Source organism: Aethalodelphis obliquidens, unplaced genomic scaffold (assembly GCF_003676395.1).
Source record: "Aethalodelphis obliquidens isolate GAN/ISIS:26980383/991018 unplaced genomic scaffold, ASM367639v1 scaffold62, whole genome shotgun sequence".
NCBI lineage: Eukaryota > Metazoa > Chordata > Mammalia > Artiodactyla > Delphinidae > Aethalodelphis > Aethalodelphis obliquidens.
This window is the reverse complement of record NW_020838006.1, coordinates 4,256,389-4,273,531: the sequence shown is the minus strand read 5'-3', so window position 1 is coordinate 4,273,531 and position 17,143 is coordinate 4,256,389. Positions and strand designations below refer to the sequence as shown.

Here is a 17,143-nt window from a genome sequence, read left to right as displayed (position 1 = left end):
CCAAAGTTACATTCCATATAACACAACCCCTTAGGTTTTAAAACATTCTGCATGTGTCTTTTAAATCTGTGCCACATGCAGTGGTTAAGAATCCTCCTGCCAATGCAGGGGACACGGGTTTGATCCCTGGTCCGGGAAGATCCCACATGCCATGGAGCGACTAAGCCTGTGTGCCACAACTACTGAGCCTGCACTCTAGAGCCCGCGAGCCACAACTACTGAGTCCGTGTGCCACAACTACTGAAGCCCGCGTGCCTAGAGCCAGTGCTCTGCAACAAGAGAAGCCACCACAATGAGAAGCCTGTGCACCGCAAGGAAGAGTAGCCCCCGCTAGCCACAACTAGAGAAAAGCCCGCGCACAGCAACAAAGACCCAACGCAGCAAAAATAAATAAATAAGTAAATAAAGCTGTGCCACACATTTGGGGGAAGAAATGGAATCACTTCCTGCGTCCAAAGCATCTCAGTTGCCTGCAGTTAAAATGGATTTCCAGACTCTCAAGCTAGCAGAATAGGAGAATCTGACAACCCTGGGAGTGTCGCCACAAAATGTGTTTGTTTAGAATCTCAGGGCTCTTGAGGTTGATAGTGGCTGTAGCAGACTGACTCCCGCTGATAAAAACATAATGGTTATATCCAAGGAGTGCCAGGCTGGGTTGATGGAAATCAAAATCTCATTAAAGCCAACCTCTGTCGGGGTTTCCTCTAGATGTTCAAGGGGCCTGGGGCGGGGGGTGCAGATCCCCTAGCACAGCCGGTATCCAGGGGCATTGTTCTTGAAATTTCTATGCTTTCTGACTCCTGCACTGATTTTTTTTTCCTTCTGCCTCTCTTCAGAATCAAAAATTAATTTGTGGTCTTGCAGCATTTCATCTTCCGTAGCCTCTCATTGCATCTTCTGGGGACTGTGTCGGCTCTGGAGCCTTTGTCTGCAAATGTTGCTCCCTGATCCTGATTTCATTTCAAACACGCAGAGCAACTGGACCAAGGTCCAGAATTACCTGAGCGTTCACCTGCTCCCACCTATGCATTTCAGGCTCTGGGCCTGTCTCTGATGTTACCTCTAAGATACGCGGGACTGAAATGCTTCATTTAACTTCTGTTTATGAAGAGGTTTATAGCTAAAATTAATAAAGTAACTTGGCTTTGTGGTCAAGGCTTGTGTTATGCAGCTCTCCTCTGTCCTGTTGACTAGATCTCCTCCAGCATCTTGATGGAGGCAGTTGATTGACGGGGTGGGGCAGGTGGGCATCTGGTTGCCTGAGTCTAGATGTGCCCCTCTGATTTTACGTGGAGAGGCAGGCAGGGCTGCTCCAGAGATGGCTGGGCTGCTTGGGAATCGGGGCTTGAGGGGGGTTCTGGAACCTTAAAGTGGTCTAGGGGCAGAGTAGTCTGCTGCCTGTGATTCTGGATAGTTCCTCAATTGCACCCTTGATGCGGGGAACTTGCCTCAAAGTCAGGGCAGACACCTGTGACCAGACCAGCACGTTCTAGTGCGAGGTCAGAGCTGAGTACCAACGAATGGTGGGTGCAGGGCACGTTGGGAGAGAACATTGGGGTCAGAGCTGCTGGAGCAAGGACGGCAGAGCCTCAGGGAATAGCCGGATGATGCCCATGCCCTTGGACATAAATCAGGGCCGGAGATCAAAACAAGTGTAATTGAAGAGAGGAGAACCGGAGCGGAATTTAATATGTGCTTCTTCACTTGCCCTTCCAATGACTTTTTCATTCTCTTTTAAGATTTGTGGGGATTGTCAGTTAATAAGCCAGTTACATTGGTTCCTCCTATTTTGGGGTTTGGCCAACAGGGTCAAATCGGTGACACTATTATTATAGGTACTCTTCTTGGCTTTTCTGGCCCGTTGCCGTCTTCCTTCTGCTCTGCTTCGCTTTTTTCCAGAAACAGCTTCAGATTCTCAACCTTCATCTCTTTTCCCCACTCAGAGATTCTCTTTGCTTTGCTCTGTCTCTTATACCTTCTTTCTCAATACCTGCTGCTTCTGGTGAAAATGAGTCCCACATAAGTCACCTTCCCTTATTTTGTGATTAAAAGCCAAGATAGAAATGTGACGATTCCTTCAGTAAACAGCATATGGAGAAAATGGAAAAGCTAGCATTGCAGACTATTTCAGATGGTAGTTTTTTTTTTTTACAACTGTATAAACAGATTTTTTGAGTGGCAGCTCCTCCGTAAAGAAAGCAGTTAGATCCTAACATTCCAGCTTTTCATCATAAATATGCCTTATGTTTTTCCCACGTTTGTAAATGTCAGTCTTATTCCATTTGGGAAAACCCCTCTCAGGTTGACTGAACCTGGGAGGCGTGAATTCACTGTGTTACAGGAAGAGGCAGGGGACCTTCCAGGGACCTTCACCTGTCACTGGCCTCTGAGCAGAGGTGTCACGGCCCTGGCACGGGCACTGCAGCTCCCAGCACTCAAGCAGGGTGTAAACCGAGGCTAAGGACAGAGGAAGACAGTTCCACGGTCAAACCTTAAAGCCCACAGTTAAATCTTCTGTAGCTTTCTTTCTGCTTCTGGTTGGTTCAAGGAACCAGAAACCCTTTTTTTCCTTCTTCCTGGCATTCTTCTGTCTACTTAGGCATGTTGTGTGAGGAGATGCAGGCGTGTGTCAAAGCCTGGTTTAAGGACTGGGTTTGCCATTTGGTGGACATCCGATCCTTTGTCTTCCTCCTCTCTTCTGTTGGATCATCTTTGATGGTCTCCTGCTCATAAAGGTTAAGGTGGACCAGAAAGTGGAAGGTAATTAACATGCAGTTACCTGATTGACCACCAGTCAGCAGCCACATGGTAATATTTGATCGCAGTCTTCTTTGCATTTGTACTTGCTGGTGTGTTTGTGATCTTCTGAGTCACTTTCTATAAGTGAGGCATATTTTCTCATCTGTCAAACACATCAACAGTAACACACACCATTAGCCTTTGTGCCACTAAGAAAAAGCTGCCAATTAAACTATGACACGCCATTGAGTGTAAGATGAACTCCAACTTCAGAGTCGTCAAAATGTGAAAATTGCTGTGTCTTCCGATTAATGAAATATGGTTTAGACTTGCATTTTGTTTTATGACACAATCTTGAGAATCTATCTTTCAAAAGAATAACGCAGTCCATTTATTTTTTCCCTTACACTGGTGGTTGTTTTTCTGTTGGTCTCTGTTACACTTCTTTTTTTTTTAAATAAATTTATTTATTTATTTGTGGCTGCGTTGGGTCTTTCTCTACTTGCGGTGAATGGGGGCTACTCTTCATTGTGGTGCGTGCACTTATCATTGTGGTGGCTTCTCTTGTTGTGGAGCCCGGGCTCTAGGTGTGCAGGCTTCAGTAGGTGTGGAGAGCGGGCTTCAGCAGTTGTGGCTCGCGGGCTTAGTTGCTCTGCGGCATGTGGGATCTTCCCGGGCCAGGGCTCGAACACGTGTCCCCTGCATTGGCAGGCAGATTCTTAACCACTGCGCTACCAGGGAAGTCCCTCTGTTATGCTTCTTGTTTTCATGTTTCTATGCTGCTTTTCTTGTTTCCTCTTATTTTGCTACACAGATTGTATTCCCTTTTCTTTAGTGTTTTGGGAAAAAATATGTACATAAATTCTAGTAGTAGTTACAATGCATTGTTCATAAGCATTCTTTAACTTGTGTTTTTCTAATCATCAAAATCAAGAATGACACTGTGTCTTCACTCTTTCCTTTAGTGCTGAAGACTTAGAATACTTTAACTTCTTTGTTTCTCAGATAGACTTCCCAATTTTTGGTAATATAATATGGGGGCTATTGTTATTAGTATTTAAATATTAATTGAATACTTAATAATGCGTGATAATGATTAAATCTCTTTAAAAGAATTTTAACTTCATAGTTGTGTAATCATGTTTATAAAAAGTATTTAGGGGCTTCCCTGGTGGCACAGTGGTTGAGAGTCCGCCTGCCAATGCAGGGGACATGGGTTCGTGCCCCGGTCCGGGAAGATCCCACGTGCCACGGAGTGGCTGGGCCTGTGAGCCATGGCCGCTGGGCCTGCGTGTCCAGAGCCTGTGCTCTGCAACGGGAGAGGCCACAACAATGAGAGGCCCCTGTACCGCAAAACAAACAAACAAACAAACAAACAAACAAAAAGAAGTATTTAAATTCAGTTCTAGGACTGGGACAGGATGAAATGAAGTGAGGCACCCACCGTGAGCACACATTTAAGGGTGCCAAAGTAATTAAGGTAAATGCTATTTTAATGCAATATCTTTAAACCAAAATTATTGCAAAAAATCCAGGATGAACAAAATATCAAAACCTTAAATAAAAACAGGATTAGATAGTGTGAGGCAGGTGAGACTGAGTCCTTTAAGACAATTTTTGTTTTGGCATTAATTTTGATTTAAAAAATATTGCGTGAACATGTCATTTATCTTGACTACTGAGTGTTTTGGCGCCTCTTTAAATCTTACCCCTGGGCAAGTGTCTTTTTACTTCCCCTGAGTCCCAGCCTTGCTCAGCTCTATGTTCAACTGGGTTCATTGCTCACTGCCAGTCCTTTTATACAGCTTCTCCAGTCTTGAGTTCTTAATTCTGCTTCTTTTCTTCATGTATTGGGATATGTCCTCAAGTCGTTTTTTTCTCCCAGAAGGTAGAATATTTTCTGAGTCTCTGCAGCGCTGCTCAGAAGGCATACAGTGCAGAGTTTAAGAGTCTGGGCTCTGGAGCCAGGTGGCCTGGGTTTTCATCTCCCTTGTACCCTGACACTTACCAGCTCTTGTGCCTTTTCGTTTCTTTACCTGTGAAGTGGACATAACAATAGGACCTACCCATGGGTCGTCATTAGGATTAGATGAGTTCACGCACGTAAATTTTATATGGTAGTCCTTGGCACCTAGCAAGAGCTCAATAAATGCTGACTCTTATTTGGCAGAGGAAAGATAATTTGTCTGAAGATAAGCATTATCCCCCCAGCCCGCACCCACCTTCCAATCTGTAGACTTTTATTTGCATTATTCTCTTCATCTACTCACCTTCTGGTGTTTAGTGTCGCAGCAAAATCCAACACTAGCTTGATTTCTTTTTTCCTTTAGGGCAGGTCAAACTTTTCTGCCTAAATGCTTGGAAAATTTTTTCTCATGTTTTTTGTTTAATTAAAAGATGTTGCCAAACTTCATGAGCCAGGCAGTCATTATACTACTCTAGTTTTGTATGTGTTTGAAATTTCAGTGAGAAAAAGCCTAAGAAAATATCGCCAAGCTGTGTCTAGATGTGAGTCTTTTCCCATTGGTTTTGCTGGACTGAGGTGGGCTGTTTTCAGCAGAACCCAAAGCCCTCTCTTCCGCTCGGGCTGTGTTTCTTTACTTCTGTCACTGTTTATTGTTTCTGTCCCACTGATCTGATCTCTTTACTTTAGGGTCTCTGTTGTGTATCTTCTGTCTCATGTTCTGTCTCATTGCTGGGCTTGTGCCCTTTGCAGCTGCTCACTGGTAGAACTTCATCTTCTTGACACACTACTTACTCGACTTTCTACATTGTAGATTCTACTTTTTCCTCGTTTCGGTATTAACCTTAATTCTGCTAATGTTGACTTTGTTTCCTTATAATAATTCCTTTCTGCCTCTATCTCCTTCTTCACCTCAGTCTGTTTTCTTCTTCTGGCTCTCTGTTCTTGTTTCATAGCGGCTACTTTATTTTGTATTGTTGCAAGGATACACCTCTCCTGATGTTTTCTCTGACACCTTATGTTAGAAATTTCAGAGATATATTGTTCCTATAAGCCTTCTGAGTATCCTTCTGAGGATACTGTTTCTTTTCCCAAGCACTATAGGGTCCTTTTTTTTTTTTTTTTTAACTAGTGAAAACTTTTACATTTAAAATTAGCCAGCTGGACTCAGTTTAGATGATCCCAGTTTTGTTGGCAACATCCAAAGCATCATAGTCAGGAGCCAGTCGAACATATGCCTTCTCCTCTCCATCAGGCCTGATGAGGGTGTTCACCTTAGCCACGTCAGTGTCACAGAGCTTCTTCACAGCCTATCTAATCTGGCGCTTGTTGGCCTTGGCATCCACAGTGAACACCAGTGTGTTGTTGTCTTCTGTTTTCTTCATGGCTGACTTGGTGGTGAGGGGGAACTTGATGATGGCATAGTGGTCAAGCTTGCGTCTCCTAGGGGTGCCCTTCCTGGGATATTTGGGCTGCCTCCTGAGCTGTAGTGTTTTGGGCCGTTGGAAGGTGGGCGACATCTGGATCTTCTTTTTTTGTGTGACCGTGGACACCTTTCAGCACTGCTTTCTTGGCCTTCAAAGCCTTTGCTTTGCCTTCGGCTTTGGGAGGGGCAGGGGCTGAGAGAAGGAAAGAAAATGAGGGTGTGGGCGTGCTCACTACTGGTCTTGAGGCTGGAAGTGATTGATTTATACACTCGTTTTCATTCACTCTATATTAGAATTTTCCTCCTTTATCCTCACATGAGACAGCTCTATCCAGACACCCAAACCAGTGGCTGGTGGTTAGAGCAGCTGGACTGGTCTGAGGCGGTCTTCTCTCCTGTCCTCCCTCACTGGTTCTTTGACGCTCTGACTCCATAGAATGTACAGAAAACTGCGTTAACCAGCATGCATTGCTACCCCCACCCTTCCTGTCCTGGTCTTTGTCTCAGGATGCTGTGTATCACAAGCAGGCCAGACTCTACTTCCTGCCCTGTTGTCTGTCTCCTGGTTATCATCTCTGAATGATGGTGGTGTGGAGGGGAGGGAGGGACAGAGTTACGGTATGGGAGTAATGGACGGAACATTGTCCTGATTGCCTAGGAGAGCAGATTTCATTTTTTCCCTTAGTGCTTTTTTAAGTTTTCCTAATTATTCTAGAGAACATTTACTACTTGCATAATAAAATAAAATGAAGAGAAAGTAGTACCCCTGTATTTATGAGACAGCTGCCCAGTATTTAAGATATGAATCCAACTTCAGGTCTCTGAGGAGGAGTTGGTCAACAGGACAGGTAAGAAGTATCTTTCCACCTTTCTTAGGGAAGATTCTGGGTCTTGGAACCCTGGGTTGGTTTTCTTAGTCCAACCCCATCCACCTTATTATTTATGGGGATTCTTCATAAGCCTGTCCTTAGCTCATCCTTCAGCCTTTGATTTTAGTGTTGTGAGTTTCTAACTTTTTAAAAATGACATCAAGGACTGATATATGGATGCCTTTTTGCCGTTAAAAAAAAAAGTTGTGGGAAAAATACAAATTAAAAAAAATTGGATTGGTTCAAGATGGTGGAGTAGAAGGATGTGCTCTCACTCCCTCTTGCGAGAACACTGGAATCACAACTAACTGCTGAACAATCATCAACAGGAAGACACTGGAACTCACTAAAAAAGATACCCCACATCCAAAGACAAAGGAGAAGCCACAATGAGACGGTAGGAGGGGCGCAATCACAATAAAATCAAATCCCATAACTGCTGGGTGGGTGACTCACAAACTGGAGAACACTTATACCACAGAAGTCCACCCACTGGATAGAAGGTTCTGAGCCCCATGTCAGGCATCTGAACCAGGGGGTCTGGCAATGAGAAGAGGAATTCCCAGAGAATCAGACTTTGAAGGCTAGCAGGATTTGATTGCAGAACTTCAACAGGACTTGGGGAAACAGAGACTCCACTCTTGGAGGGCACACACAAAGTAGTGTATGTATCGGGACCCAGGGGAAGGAGCAGTAACCCCATAGAGATTGAACCAGGCCTACCGGTTAGTGTTGGAGGGTCTCCTGCAGAGGCGGGGGGGTGACTCTGTCTCACCATGAAGACAAGGACACTGGCAGCAGAAGTTCTGGGAAGTACTCCTTGGCGAGAGCCCTCCCAGAGTCCACCATTAGCCCCACCAAAGAGCCCAGGTAGGCTCCAGTGTTGGGTCACCTCAGGCCAAACAACCAACAGGGAGGGGACCCACCCTACCCATCAGCAGACAAGAGGATTAAAGTTTTACTGAGCTCTGCCCACCAGAGCAACAGCCAACTCTACCCACCACCAGTCCCTCCCATCAGGAAACTGGCACAAGCCTCTTAGATAGCCTCATCCACCAGAGGGCAGACAGCAGAAGCAAGAAGAACTACAATCCTGTAGCCTGTGATACAAAAACGACATTCACAGAAAGATAGACAAGATGAAAAGGCAGAGGGCTATGTACCAGATGAAGGAACAAGATAAAACCCCAGAAAAATAACTAAATGAAGTGGAGATAGGCAACCTTCCAGAAAAAGAATTCAGAATAATGATAGTGAAGATGATCCAGGACCTCGGAAAAAGAATGGAGGCAAAGATCGAGAAGATGCAAGAAATGTTTCACAAAGGTCTAGAAGAATTAAAGAACAAACAAACAGAGATGAACAATACAATAACTGAAATGAAACTACACTAGAAGGAATCAATAGCAGAATAACTGAGACAGAAGAACGGATAAGTGACCTGGAAGACAGAATGGTGGAATTCACTGCCACGGAACAGAATAAAGAAAAAGAATGAAAAGAAATGAAGACAGCCTAAGAGACATCTGCGACAACATTAAACACAACAACATTCGCATTATAGGGGTCCCAGAAGGAGAAGAGAGAGAGAAAGGACCCGAGAAAATATTTGAAGAGATTATAGTCAAAAACTTCTCTAACATGGGAAAGGAAATAGCCACCAAAGTACAGGAAGTACAGAGAGTCCCATACAGGATAAACCCAAGGAGAAACATGCCAACACACATAGTAATCAAATTGGCAAAAATTAAAGACAAAGAAAAATTATTGAAAGCAGCAAGAGAAAATACTTAAAGTGCTGAAAGGGAAGAAGCTACAACCAAGATTACTCTACCCAGCAAGGATCTCATTCAGATTCGATGGAGAAATCAAAAGCTTTACAGGACAAGCAAAAGCTAAGAGAATCCAGCACCACCAAACCAGCTCTACAAGAAATGCTAAAGGAACTTCCTTAAGTGGGAAACACAAGAGAAGAAAAGGACTTACAAAAACAAACACAAAACAATTAAGAAAATGGTTATAGGAACATACATATCGATAATTACCTTAAACGTGAATGGGTTAAATGCTCCAACCAAAAGACACAGGCTTGCTGAGTGGATACAAAAACAAGACCCATATATGTGCCGTCTACAAGAGACCCACCTCAGACCTAAGGACACGTGCAGACTGAAAGTGGGGGGATGGAAAAAGATATTCCATGCAAATGGAAATCAAAAGAAAGCTGGAGTAGCAATACTCATATCAGATAAAATAGACTTTAAAATAAAGAATGTTACAAGAGACAAGGAAGGACACTACATAATGATCAAGGGATCAATCCAAGAAGAAGATATAACAATTATAAATATATATGCACCCAACATAGGAGCACTTCAATACATAAGGCAACTGCTAACAGCTGTAAAAGAGGAAATCGACAGTAACACAATAATAGTGGGGGACTTTAACACCTCACTTACACCAATGGACAGATCATCCAAACAGAAAATTAATAAGGAAACAGAAGCTTTAAATGACACAATAGACCAGATAGATTTAATTGATATTTATAGGACATTCCATCCAAAAACAGCAGATTACACTTTCTTCTTAAGTGCGCACAGAATATTCTCCAGGATAGCTCATATCTTGGGTCACAAATCAAGCCTCAGTAAATTTAAGAAAATTGAAATCATATCAAGCATGTTTTCTGAAAACAGTGCTATGAGATTAGAAATCAATTACAAAGAAAAAAATGTAAAAAACAAACACATGGAGACTAAACAATACGTTATTAAATAACCAAGAGATCACTGAGGAAATCAAAGAGGAAATCAAAAAATACCTAAAGGCAAATGACAATGAAAACACAATGTTCCAAAACCTATGGGATGCAGCAAAAGCATTTCTAAGAGGGAAGTTTATAGCTATAAAAGCCTACCTCAAAAACGAGAAAAATCTCAAATAAACAATCTAATCTTACACCTAAAGGAGTTAGAGAAAGAAGAACAAACAAAACCCAAAGTTAGCAGAAGGAAAGAAATCAGGACTATCAGAGCAGAAATAAATGAAATAGAAACAATACAACAATAGCAACGATCAATAAAACTGGTTCTTTGAGGAGGTAAACAAAGCTGGTCCTTTGAGGAGGTAAACAAAATTAATAAATCATTAGCCAGACTCATCAAGAAAAAGAGGGAGAGGACTCAAATCAATAAAATTAGAAATGAAAAAGGAGAAGTTACAGTGGACACCTCAGAAATACAAAGCATCATAAGGGACTACTACAAGCAACTATATGCCAATAAAATGGACAACCTGGAAGAAATGGACAAATTCTTAGAAAGGTGTAACTTTCCAAGACTGAACCAGGAAGAAATAGAAAAAACGAACAGACCAGTCACAAGTAATGAAATTGAAACTGTGATTAAACATCTTCCAACAAACAAAAGTCCAGGACCAGATGGCTTCACAGGTGAATTCTATCAAACATTTAGAGAAGAGCTAACACCCATCCTTCTCAAACTCTTCCAAAAAGTTGCAGAGAAAGGAACACTCCCAAACTCATTCTGTGAGGCCACCATCACTCTGATACCAAAACCAGACAAAGATACTACAAAAAAAGAATATTACAGACCAATATCACTCATGAATATAGATGCAGAAATCCTCAACAAAATACTAGCAAACAGAATTGAACAACACATTAAAAGGATCATACACCAAGATCAAGTGGGATTTATCCCAGGGATGCAAGGATTCTTCAATATACGCAAATAAATCAATGTGATACACCATATTAACAACTTGAAGAAGAAAAACCATATGATCATCTCAATAGATGCAGAAAAAGCTTTTGACAAAATTCAACACCCGTTTATGATAAAGACTCTCCAGAAAGTGGGCATAGAGGGAACCTACCTCAGCATAATAAAGGCCATATACGATAAACCCACAGCAAACATCATTCTCAGTGGTGAAAAACTGAAAGCATTTCCTCTAAGATCAGGAACAAGTCAAGGATGTCCACTCTCACTACTGTTATTCAACATAGTTTTGGAAGTCCCAGCCACGGCAATCAGAGAAGAAAAAGAAATAAAAGGAATACAAACTGGAAAAGAAGAAGTAAAACTGTCACTGTTTGCAGATGACATTGATACAGGTGACATCTGAAAGGCAGATGACATAGAGAATCCTAAAGATGCCACCAGAAAACTACTAGAGCTAATCAATTAATTTGGTAAAGTTACAGGATACAAAATAAATGCACAGAAATCTCTTGCATTCCTATACACTAGTGATGAAAAATCTGAAAGAGAAATTAAGGAAACACTCCCATTTACCATTGCAACAAAAAGAATAAAATACCTAGGAATAAACCTACCTAGGGAAACAAAAAACCTGTATGCAGAAAACTATAAGACACTGATGAAAGAAATTAAAGATGATACCAACAGATGGAGAGATATACCATGTTCTTGGATTAGAAGAATCAATATTGTGAAAATGACTATACTACACAAAGCAATCTAGAGATTCAATGCAATCCCTATCAAATTACCGTTGGCCTTTTTTACAGAACTAGAATAAAAAATCTTAAAATTTGTATGGAGACACAAAACACCCCGAATAGCCAAAGCAGTCTTGAGGGAAAGAAACGGAGCTGGAGGAATCAGACTCCCTGACTTCATACTATACTACGGTAATCAAGACCATATGGTACTGGCACAAAAACAGAAACATAGATTGGTGGAACAAGGTAGAAAGCCCAGAGATAAACCCACACACCTATGGTCAACTAATCTATGACAAAGGAGGCAAGGGTATACAATGGAGAAAAGACAGTCTCTTCAATAACTGGTGCTGGGAAAACTGGACAGCTACATGTAAAAGAATGAAATTAGAACACTCCCTAACACCATACACAAAAATGAACGCAAAATGGATTCGAGACCTACATGTAAGACCGGACACTATAAAACTCTTAGAGGAAAACATAGGCAGAACACTCTTTGACATAAATCACAGCAAGATCTTTTTTGATCCACCTCCTAGAGTAATGGAAATAAAAACAAAAATAAACAAATGGGACCTAATGAAACTTCAAAGCTTTTGCACAGCAAAGGAAACCATAAACAGGACGAAAAGACAGCCCTCACAATGGGAGAAAATATTTGCAAACGAATTAGCAGACAAAGGATTAATCTCCAAAATATGTAAACAGCTCATGCAGCTCAATATTAAAAAAACAAACAACTCAATCCAAAAATGGGCAGAAGACCTAAATAGACATTTGTCCAAAGAAGACATACAGATGGCCAAGAAGCACATGAAAAGCTGCTCAACATCACTAATTATTAGAGAAATGCAAATCAAAACTACAATGAGGTATCACCTCACTCCAGTTAGAATGGGCATCATCAGAAAATCTATAAACAACAAATGCTGGAGAGGGTGTGGAGAAAAGGGAACCCTATTGCCCTGTTGGTGGGAATGTAAATTGATACAGCCACTATGGAGAACAGTATGGAGGTTCCTTAGGAAACTAAAAATAGATTTACCATATGACCCAGCACTCCCACTACTGGGCATATACCCAGAGAAAACCATAAATCAGAAGGATACATGCACCCCAATGTTCATTGCAGCACTGTTTACAATAGCCAGGTCATGGAAGCAGCCTAAATGCCCATCGACAGATGAATGGATAAACAAGATGTGGTACATATATACAATGGAATATTACTCAGCCATAAAAAGGAATGAAATTGGGTCATTTGTAGAGACATGGATGGATCTAGAGACTGTCATACAGAGTGAAGTAAGTCAGAAGGAGAAAAACAAATATCGTATATTAACGCATGTATGTGTAACCTAGAAAAATTGTACAGATGAATCGGTTTGCAGGGCAGAAATTGAGACACAGTTGTAGAAAACAAACGTATGGACACCAGTGGGGGAAAGCAGTGGGGCGTGGAGGTGGTGGTGTGATGAATTGGGAGATTGGGATTGACATTTATACACTGATGTGTATAAAATGGATGATTAGTAAGAACCTGCTGTATAAAAAAACAAAATTCAAAAAAAAATTGGGGGTCCTAACCATTTTTAAGTATACAACTCAGTAGTGTTAAATACATTCATATTATTGTACAATCTCCAGAACCCTTTTCATCTTGCAGAACCCTTTCAATCTTGCAAAACTGAACCTCTATACCCAGTAAATAACTCTTCCCCCAACCCCCTTTTCCCCACTTTGTCCCCTGCCCTTCTCCACCATGGACATACAGGCTTTTTGAAACATACACTCTTCTTGAAATTGACCGTCTCTGAAAGTCTTAATGGTCATCCATTCATTCAGCACAGATTTAAGGAGCTCACACTCCTTGCCAGACCCTGTTCTAGGTTCTGGGGATACAGCAGTGAGCAAGGGCAGTGTTGTCCCTGTTTTTAAGGAGCTAATGTTCTAGGGAGAAGAGGAAGGCAGACAATAAACGAATGAACAGGGTGAGTTCAGAGAGTGCTAAGAGCCGTAAGACAGTAAACCAACAGCTGGGACAGGGGGTGCCTCTGGGGTGCTGCTTTGGCCAGCGAAGTCCCCCGGGGCCTTTCTGAGCGCCTGATCGTTGAGCAGACCCCTGGATTTACTCAGGAGATCTCCTCCCCCAGGTAGAGGAACTAGAGGCTGGCAGTCTGAGCAGGGAAACAGCACACACAAAGGCTCTCGTCCCTTTGAAGAATGGGAAGAAAAAAAAAAAACAGCCTCACTTGAGCGTTGTGAGCAGTGGGAGAGAATGAGGAGATGCTAGGCAGCATCTGAGGTGCTGAAGGGCGGCTGAGTTCTAGTTCACGTGAGGTTGTCCGCACTTGAGCCCACCTTTCCTTCATCACTCACTCCTGTGCTCAGGCTGAGTACAGAAGCTCCAGATGCAGCTGAGTTTGAAGCCTATTTTTTTTCTAATGGCAGAATTGCTACAGGGTAAAGAAATCTACCTCTGATCATTCCTGTCCCCCTTAGCAAGCATATATACAACTATTCTGTAATAACCCATTACTCTTGGAAAGATCAGTATTAGAAAGTTTTTTTTTGCTGTTCCCAAGGGTTGAGGGAAAATCTTTAAAATGCTTTATAAGGAATCCCTGGTGGTCCAGTGATTAGGACTATGCATGTTCACTGCTAAGGGCCCGGGTTTGATCCCTGGTTGGGAAACAGATCCCAAAAGCCATGTGGCGTGGCCAAATTAAAAAAAAAAAGAAAAAAGCTTTATTAACAGCAATATGGTAGCTAGAATGGCATGACCGCATCCATCCTCCATACCCATGTCTGTCCATGATGTGGCTTCCTGACTTCTGCCACCCGAATGGACTTCGGCCACATCTAATGGCCGATCACACGTGACGTGATCACACCGCAGGCGTCTTTTCTCAGCTGTGGTCATCATGTCAATGGGCATTCAGACTGCATTTCGAGCAGCCCATACCCGATACAATTTGACTCTTGTTTTTATTGTAAATATTTATAAGTATTTTTGAAAAGTTAAAAAAAATAAGAAAAACACCCTCAAGGAAGTACAGCACATGTGAATTTTGTCCAGGGACAGGGAGAGACACAGCCTATGGTCATTACGCAGAAACTCGTTTATAAATAGGTGACCTGAATCTACACTTAAATCCACTGAATCAGCTTAAATCCTCTATGGTCCACTTAAAATTGGACCCACTTCAAGTCGGGTTTCTTCAACAGCATGGTATGGCTATTTCTTGAGCTCTAAATGTTGGATTTGGAAAATACTTGGCATCATTCTAGGTCTTTATTTCAGAAAGCATCCTGGGATGGCACGGGCCTAAGTCACACTCCACAGAGCAGCTGAAAAATGGGACACTGGGCTCTTTGCCATCGGCCAGCGCCAGCATAACCTGGGCCATTTTACCCAACTCCGTGGAGGATGAACAAACCTGCCCGCCAGAGCCAGAGGTAAGCTCGCCAGCCTCTCTTCGCACCTTTCATGGCTTGTGTTAGCACTTGTTCAGAAGTAGAGTAATTATATTTGTAACTTGCTCACCGCTGGGTTTTAAGAGGAGACAAATTATAAAATGGAAGCATCGCCCAGGGAGACAAAATCAGCTCCGTGCACGCCTGGCGCTCCTGCTCTTGTGCCTGGCAGCTGCCGTGGGCGAACTGTGATCCAACTGATGCGGAATCTCCCATTTTCATTGAAATGGGAGTCGTTTTCACGTCACGTGGGAGAAACTCTAACACACCCACTAACGTGATGCCTGTTGACATGATGGGAGTGGTTACAATATATTATGTCGCTCCCCTGAATATTGGCTTCTTCGTGTGGTTGTGCTAATAACATGAGCTCCTTCCTCCTATGCTTGATCCCCGCATGCTACACAACCGGGCCAGCCCAGGGGCAGTGGCTGGGACTCTTCTAGGCGTTGCACTAGCCCAGGTCCAGGGAGGAAAAGCCCTGCAGACCTTCGGGGCTAGCCAGGCCCCCACAGGCTCCCTGGACCCAGTCATCTGCCCACGCAATCTCCGTGACTAACTGCGCCTCTAAGTGGCAGCTGGAGGGAAGCCAAATGCAGCCTGCATTTTGTCAATTTCCCCGGGTGTCATGAGTGAATTTCTCTTTCTTGGTTGCACGTGTCCTGTTGACATGATCTCGTGAACTGTGCTGGGACCTACTCTAACCATGTGTTAGAGGTGGTTCTTCATTTGAATTGAAATCACTTTAGCCTGAAAATTGTGGAGCAAAATCTATTTTGTAAGGTTGCAAGTCCCAAGGCAGCTTCTTCAGTCAAATGGTCTTGGTTATCCATTGAAATGTTTCTCCAAGCTTCATGTGATTCTATTCTCCGAGGGCCGCTTGAGGGCTCAGGTCTTCCAGAGGCAGGATTGGCCTGCCTGCAAGTATTTCATCAGCATCTGTAAGGTGACTTTGCAGGGTATGAAACGATAGGGGATGTGAGATTTTGAAAGGTATCTGCCTCTGCCTGTACACCGAGTTTCAGGGGGAAAACACTTGTAGCTGACGTGTGGGTGCCTCGCAAGGTAAGTTGGCAACTGAGAAGATGTCGGAGCTTGCTGTCAGGTAGTTTTTTTGAGAGCCTCGGGTGGGGTCACGTTTGAGGGGGTCGTGCTTAGCTGCTAAGGGGTTGAGAATTCCAATCACCTCCATTCTGTTGGAAAAGAACCTTTGGGAGTTCACGCCATAATACACATACCTAAATCTTGCTCTAGAAAGAAATTAAAAGAGAAGTTCTTAGATCTTTAGAAATAACTGTTTCGATCCTCATCCCCAGCAGCATCACGGGGAAACCCTAACAGAGGCTGTCACCTAATAAGCTTTTTTTTAAAAAAATGATTATTTATTTACTTAAGTGTAGTTGATTTATAATGTGTTAATTTGTACTGTACAGCAAAGTGATTTAGTTACACATATATATATAATTATTAAATATTCTTTTCCATTATGGTTTATCACAGGATGTTGAATACAGTTCCCTGTGCTATACAGTAGGACCTTGTTGTTTATCCATTCCATACATAAAAGCTTACATCTGCTACCCCCAACCTCCCACTCCATCCCTCCCCTAACCCCCCTCCCCCTTGGCAAGTACAAGTCTCTTCTCTCTGTCTGTGAATCTGTTTCTGTTTCATAGATAGGTTCATTTGTGTCATATTTTAGATTCCACATATAAGTGATATCATATGGTGTTTGTCTTTCGCTTTCTGATTTGCTTCACTTAGTATGATAGTCTCTGGTTGCATCCATGTTGCTGCATATGGCATTCTTTCGTTCCTTTATATGGCCGAGTAGTATTCCATTGTGTATATGTACCACATCTTCTTTATCCATTCATCTGTTGATGGACATTTAGGTTGCTTCCATGTCGTGGCTATTGTGAATAGTGGGGCTGTGAACATAGGGGTGCATGTATTTTTTTGAATCAGAGTTGTGTCTAGATATATGCCCAGGATTGGGATTGCTGGTTCCTATGGTAGCTCTAATTTTACTTTTCTGAGGACCCTCCTTACTATTCCCAATAGTGGCTGCCCCGATTTACATTCCCACCAACAGCGTAGGAGGGTTTCCTTTTCTCCGTGCTCTCTCCAGCATTTATTGTTTGTAGTTTTTTTTTTTTTTTTTTTTTTTT

The 17,143-nt window shown here is 42.6% G+C and overlaps 1 protein-coding gene and 1 pseudogene across 4 annotated transcripts in view; one reads left to right on the top strand and one right to left on the bottom strand.

Annotated features, from left to right (window-relative positions):
• The window catches only part of OSBPL10 (oxysterol binding protein like 10), a 298,101-nt gene that overhangs the window by 211,523 nt on the left and 69,435 nt on the right, over positions 1-17,143 (top strand). For all 4 annotated transcript variants that reach the window (XM_027088152.1, XM_027088151.1, XM_027088150.1 and 1 more), the window contains one exon: positions 14,800-14,954. In XM_027088152.1, coding sequence (XP_026943953.1) covers positions 14,800-14,954 — 155 coding nt within the window. The remainder of the gene's footprint in view (positions 1-14,799; positions 14,955-17,143) is intronic.
• LOC113610215 (60S ribosomal protein L23a pseudogene) lies at positions 4,531-7,232 on the bottom strand (annotated as a pseudogene).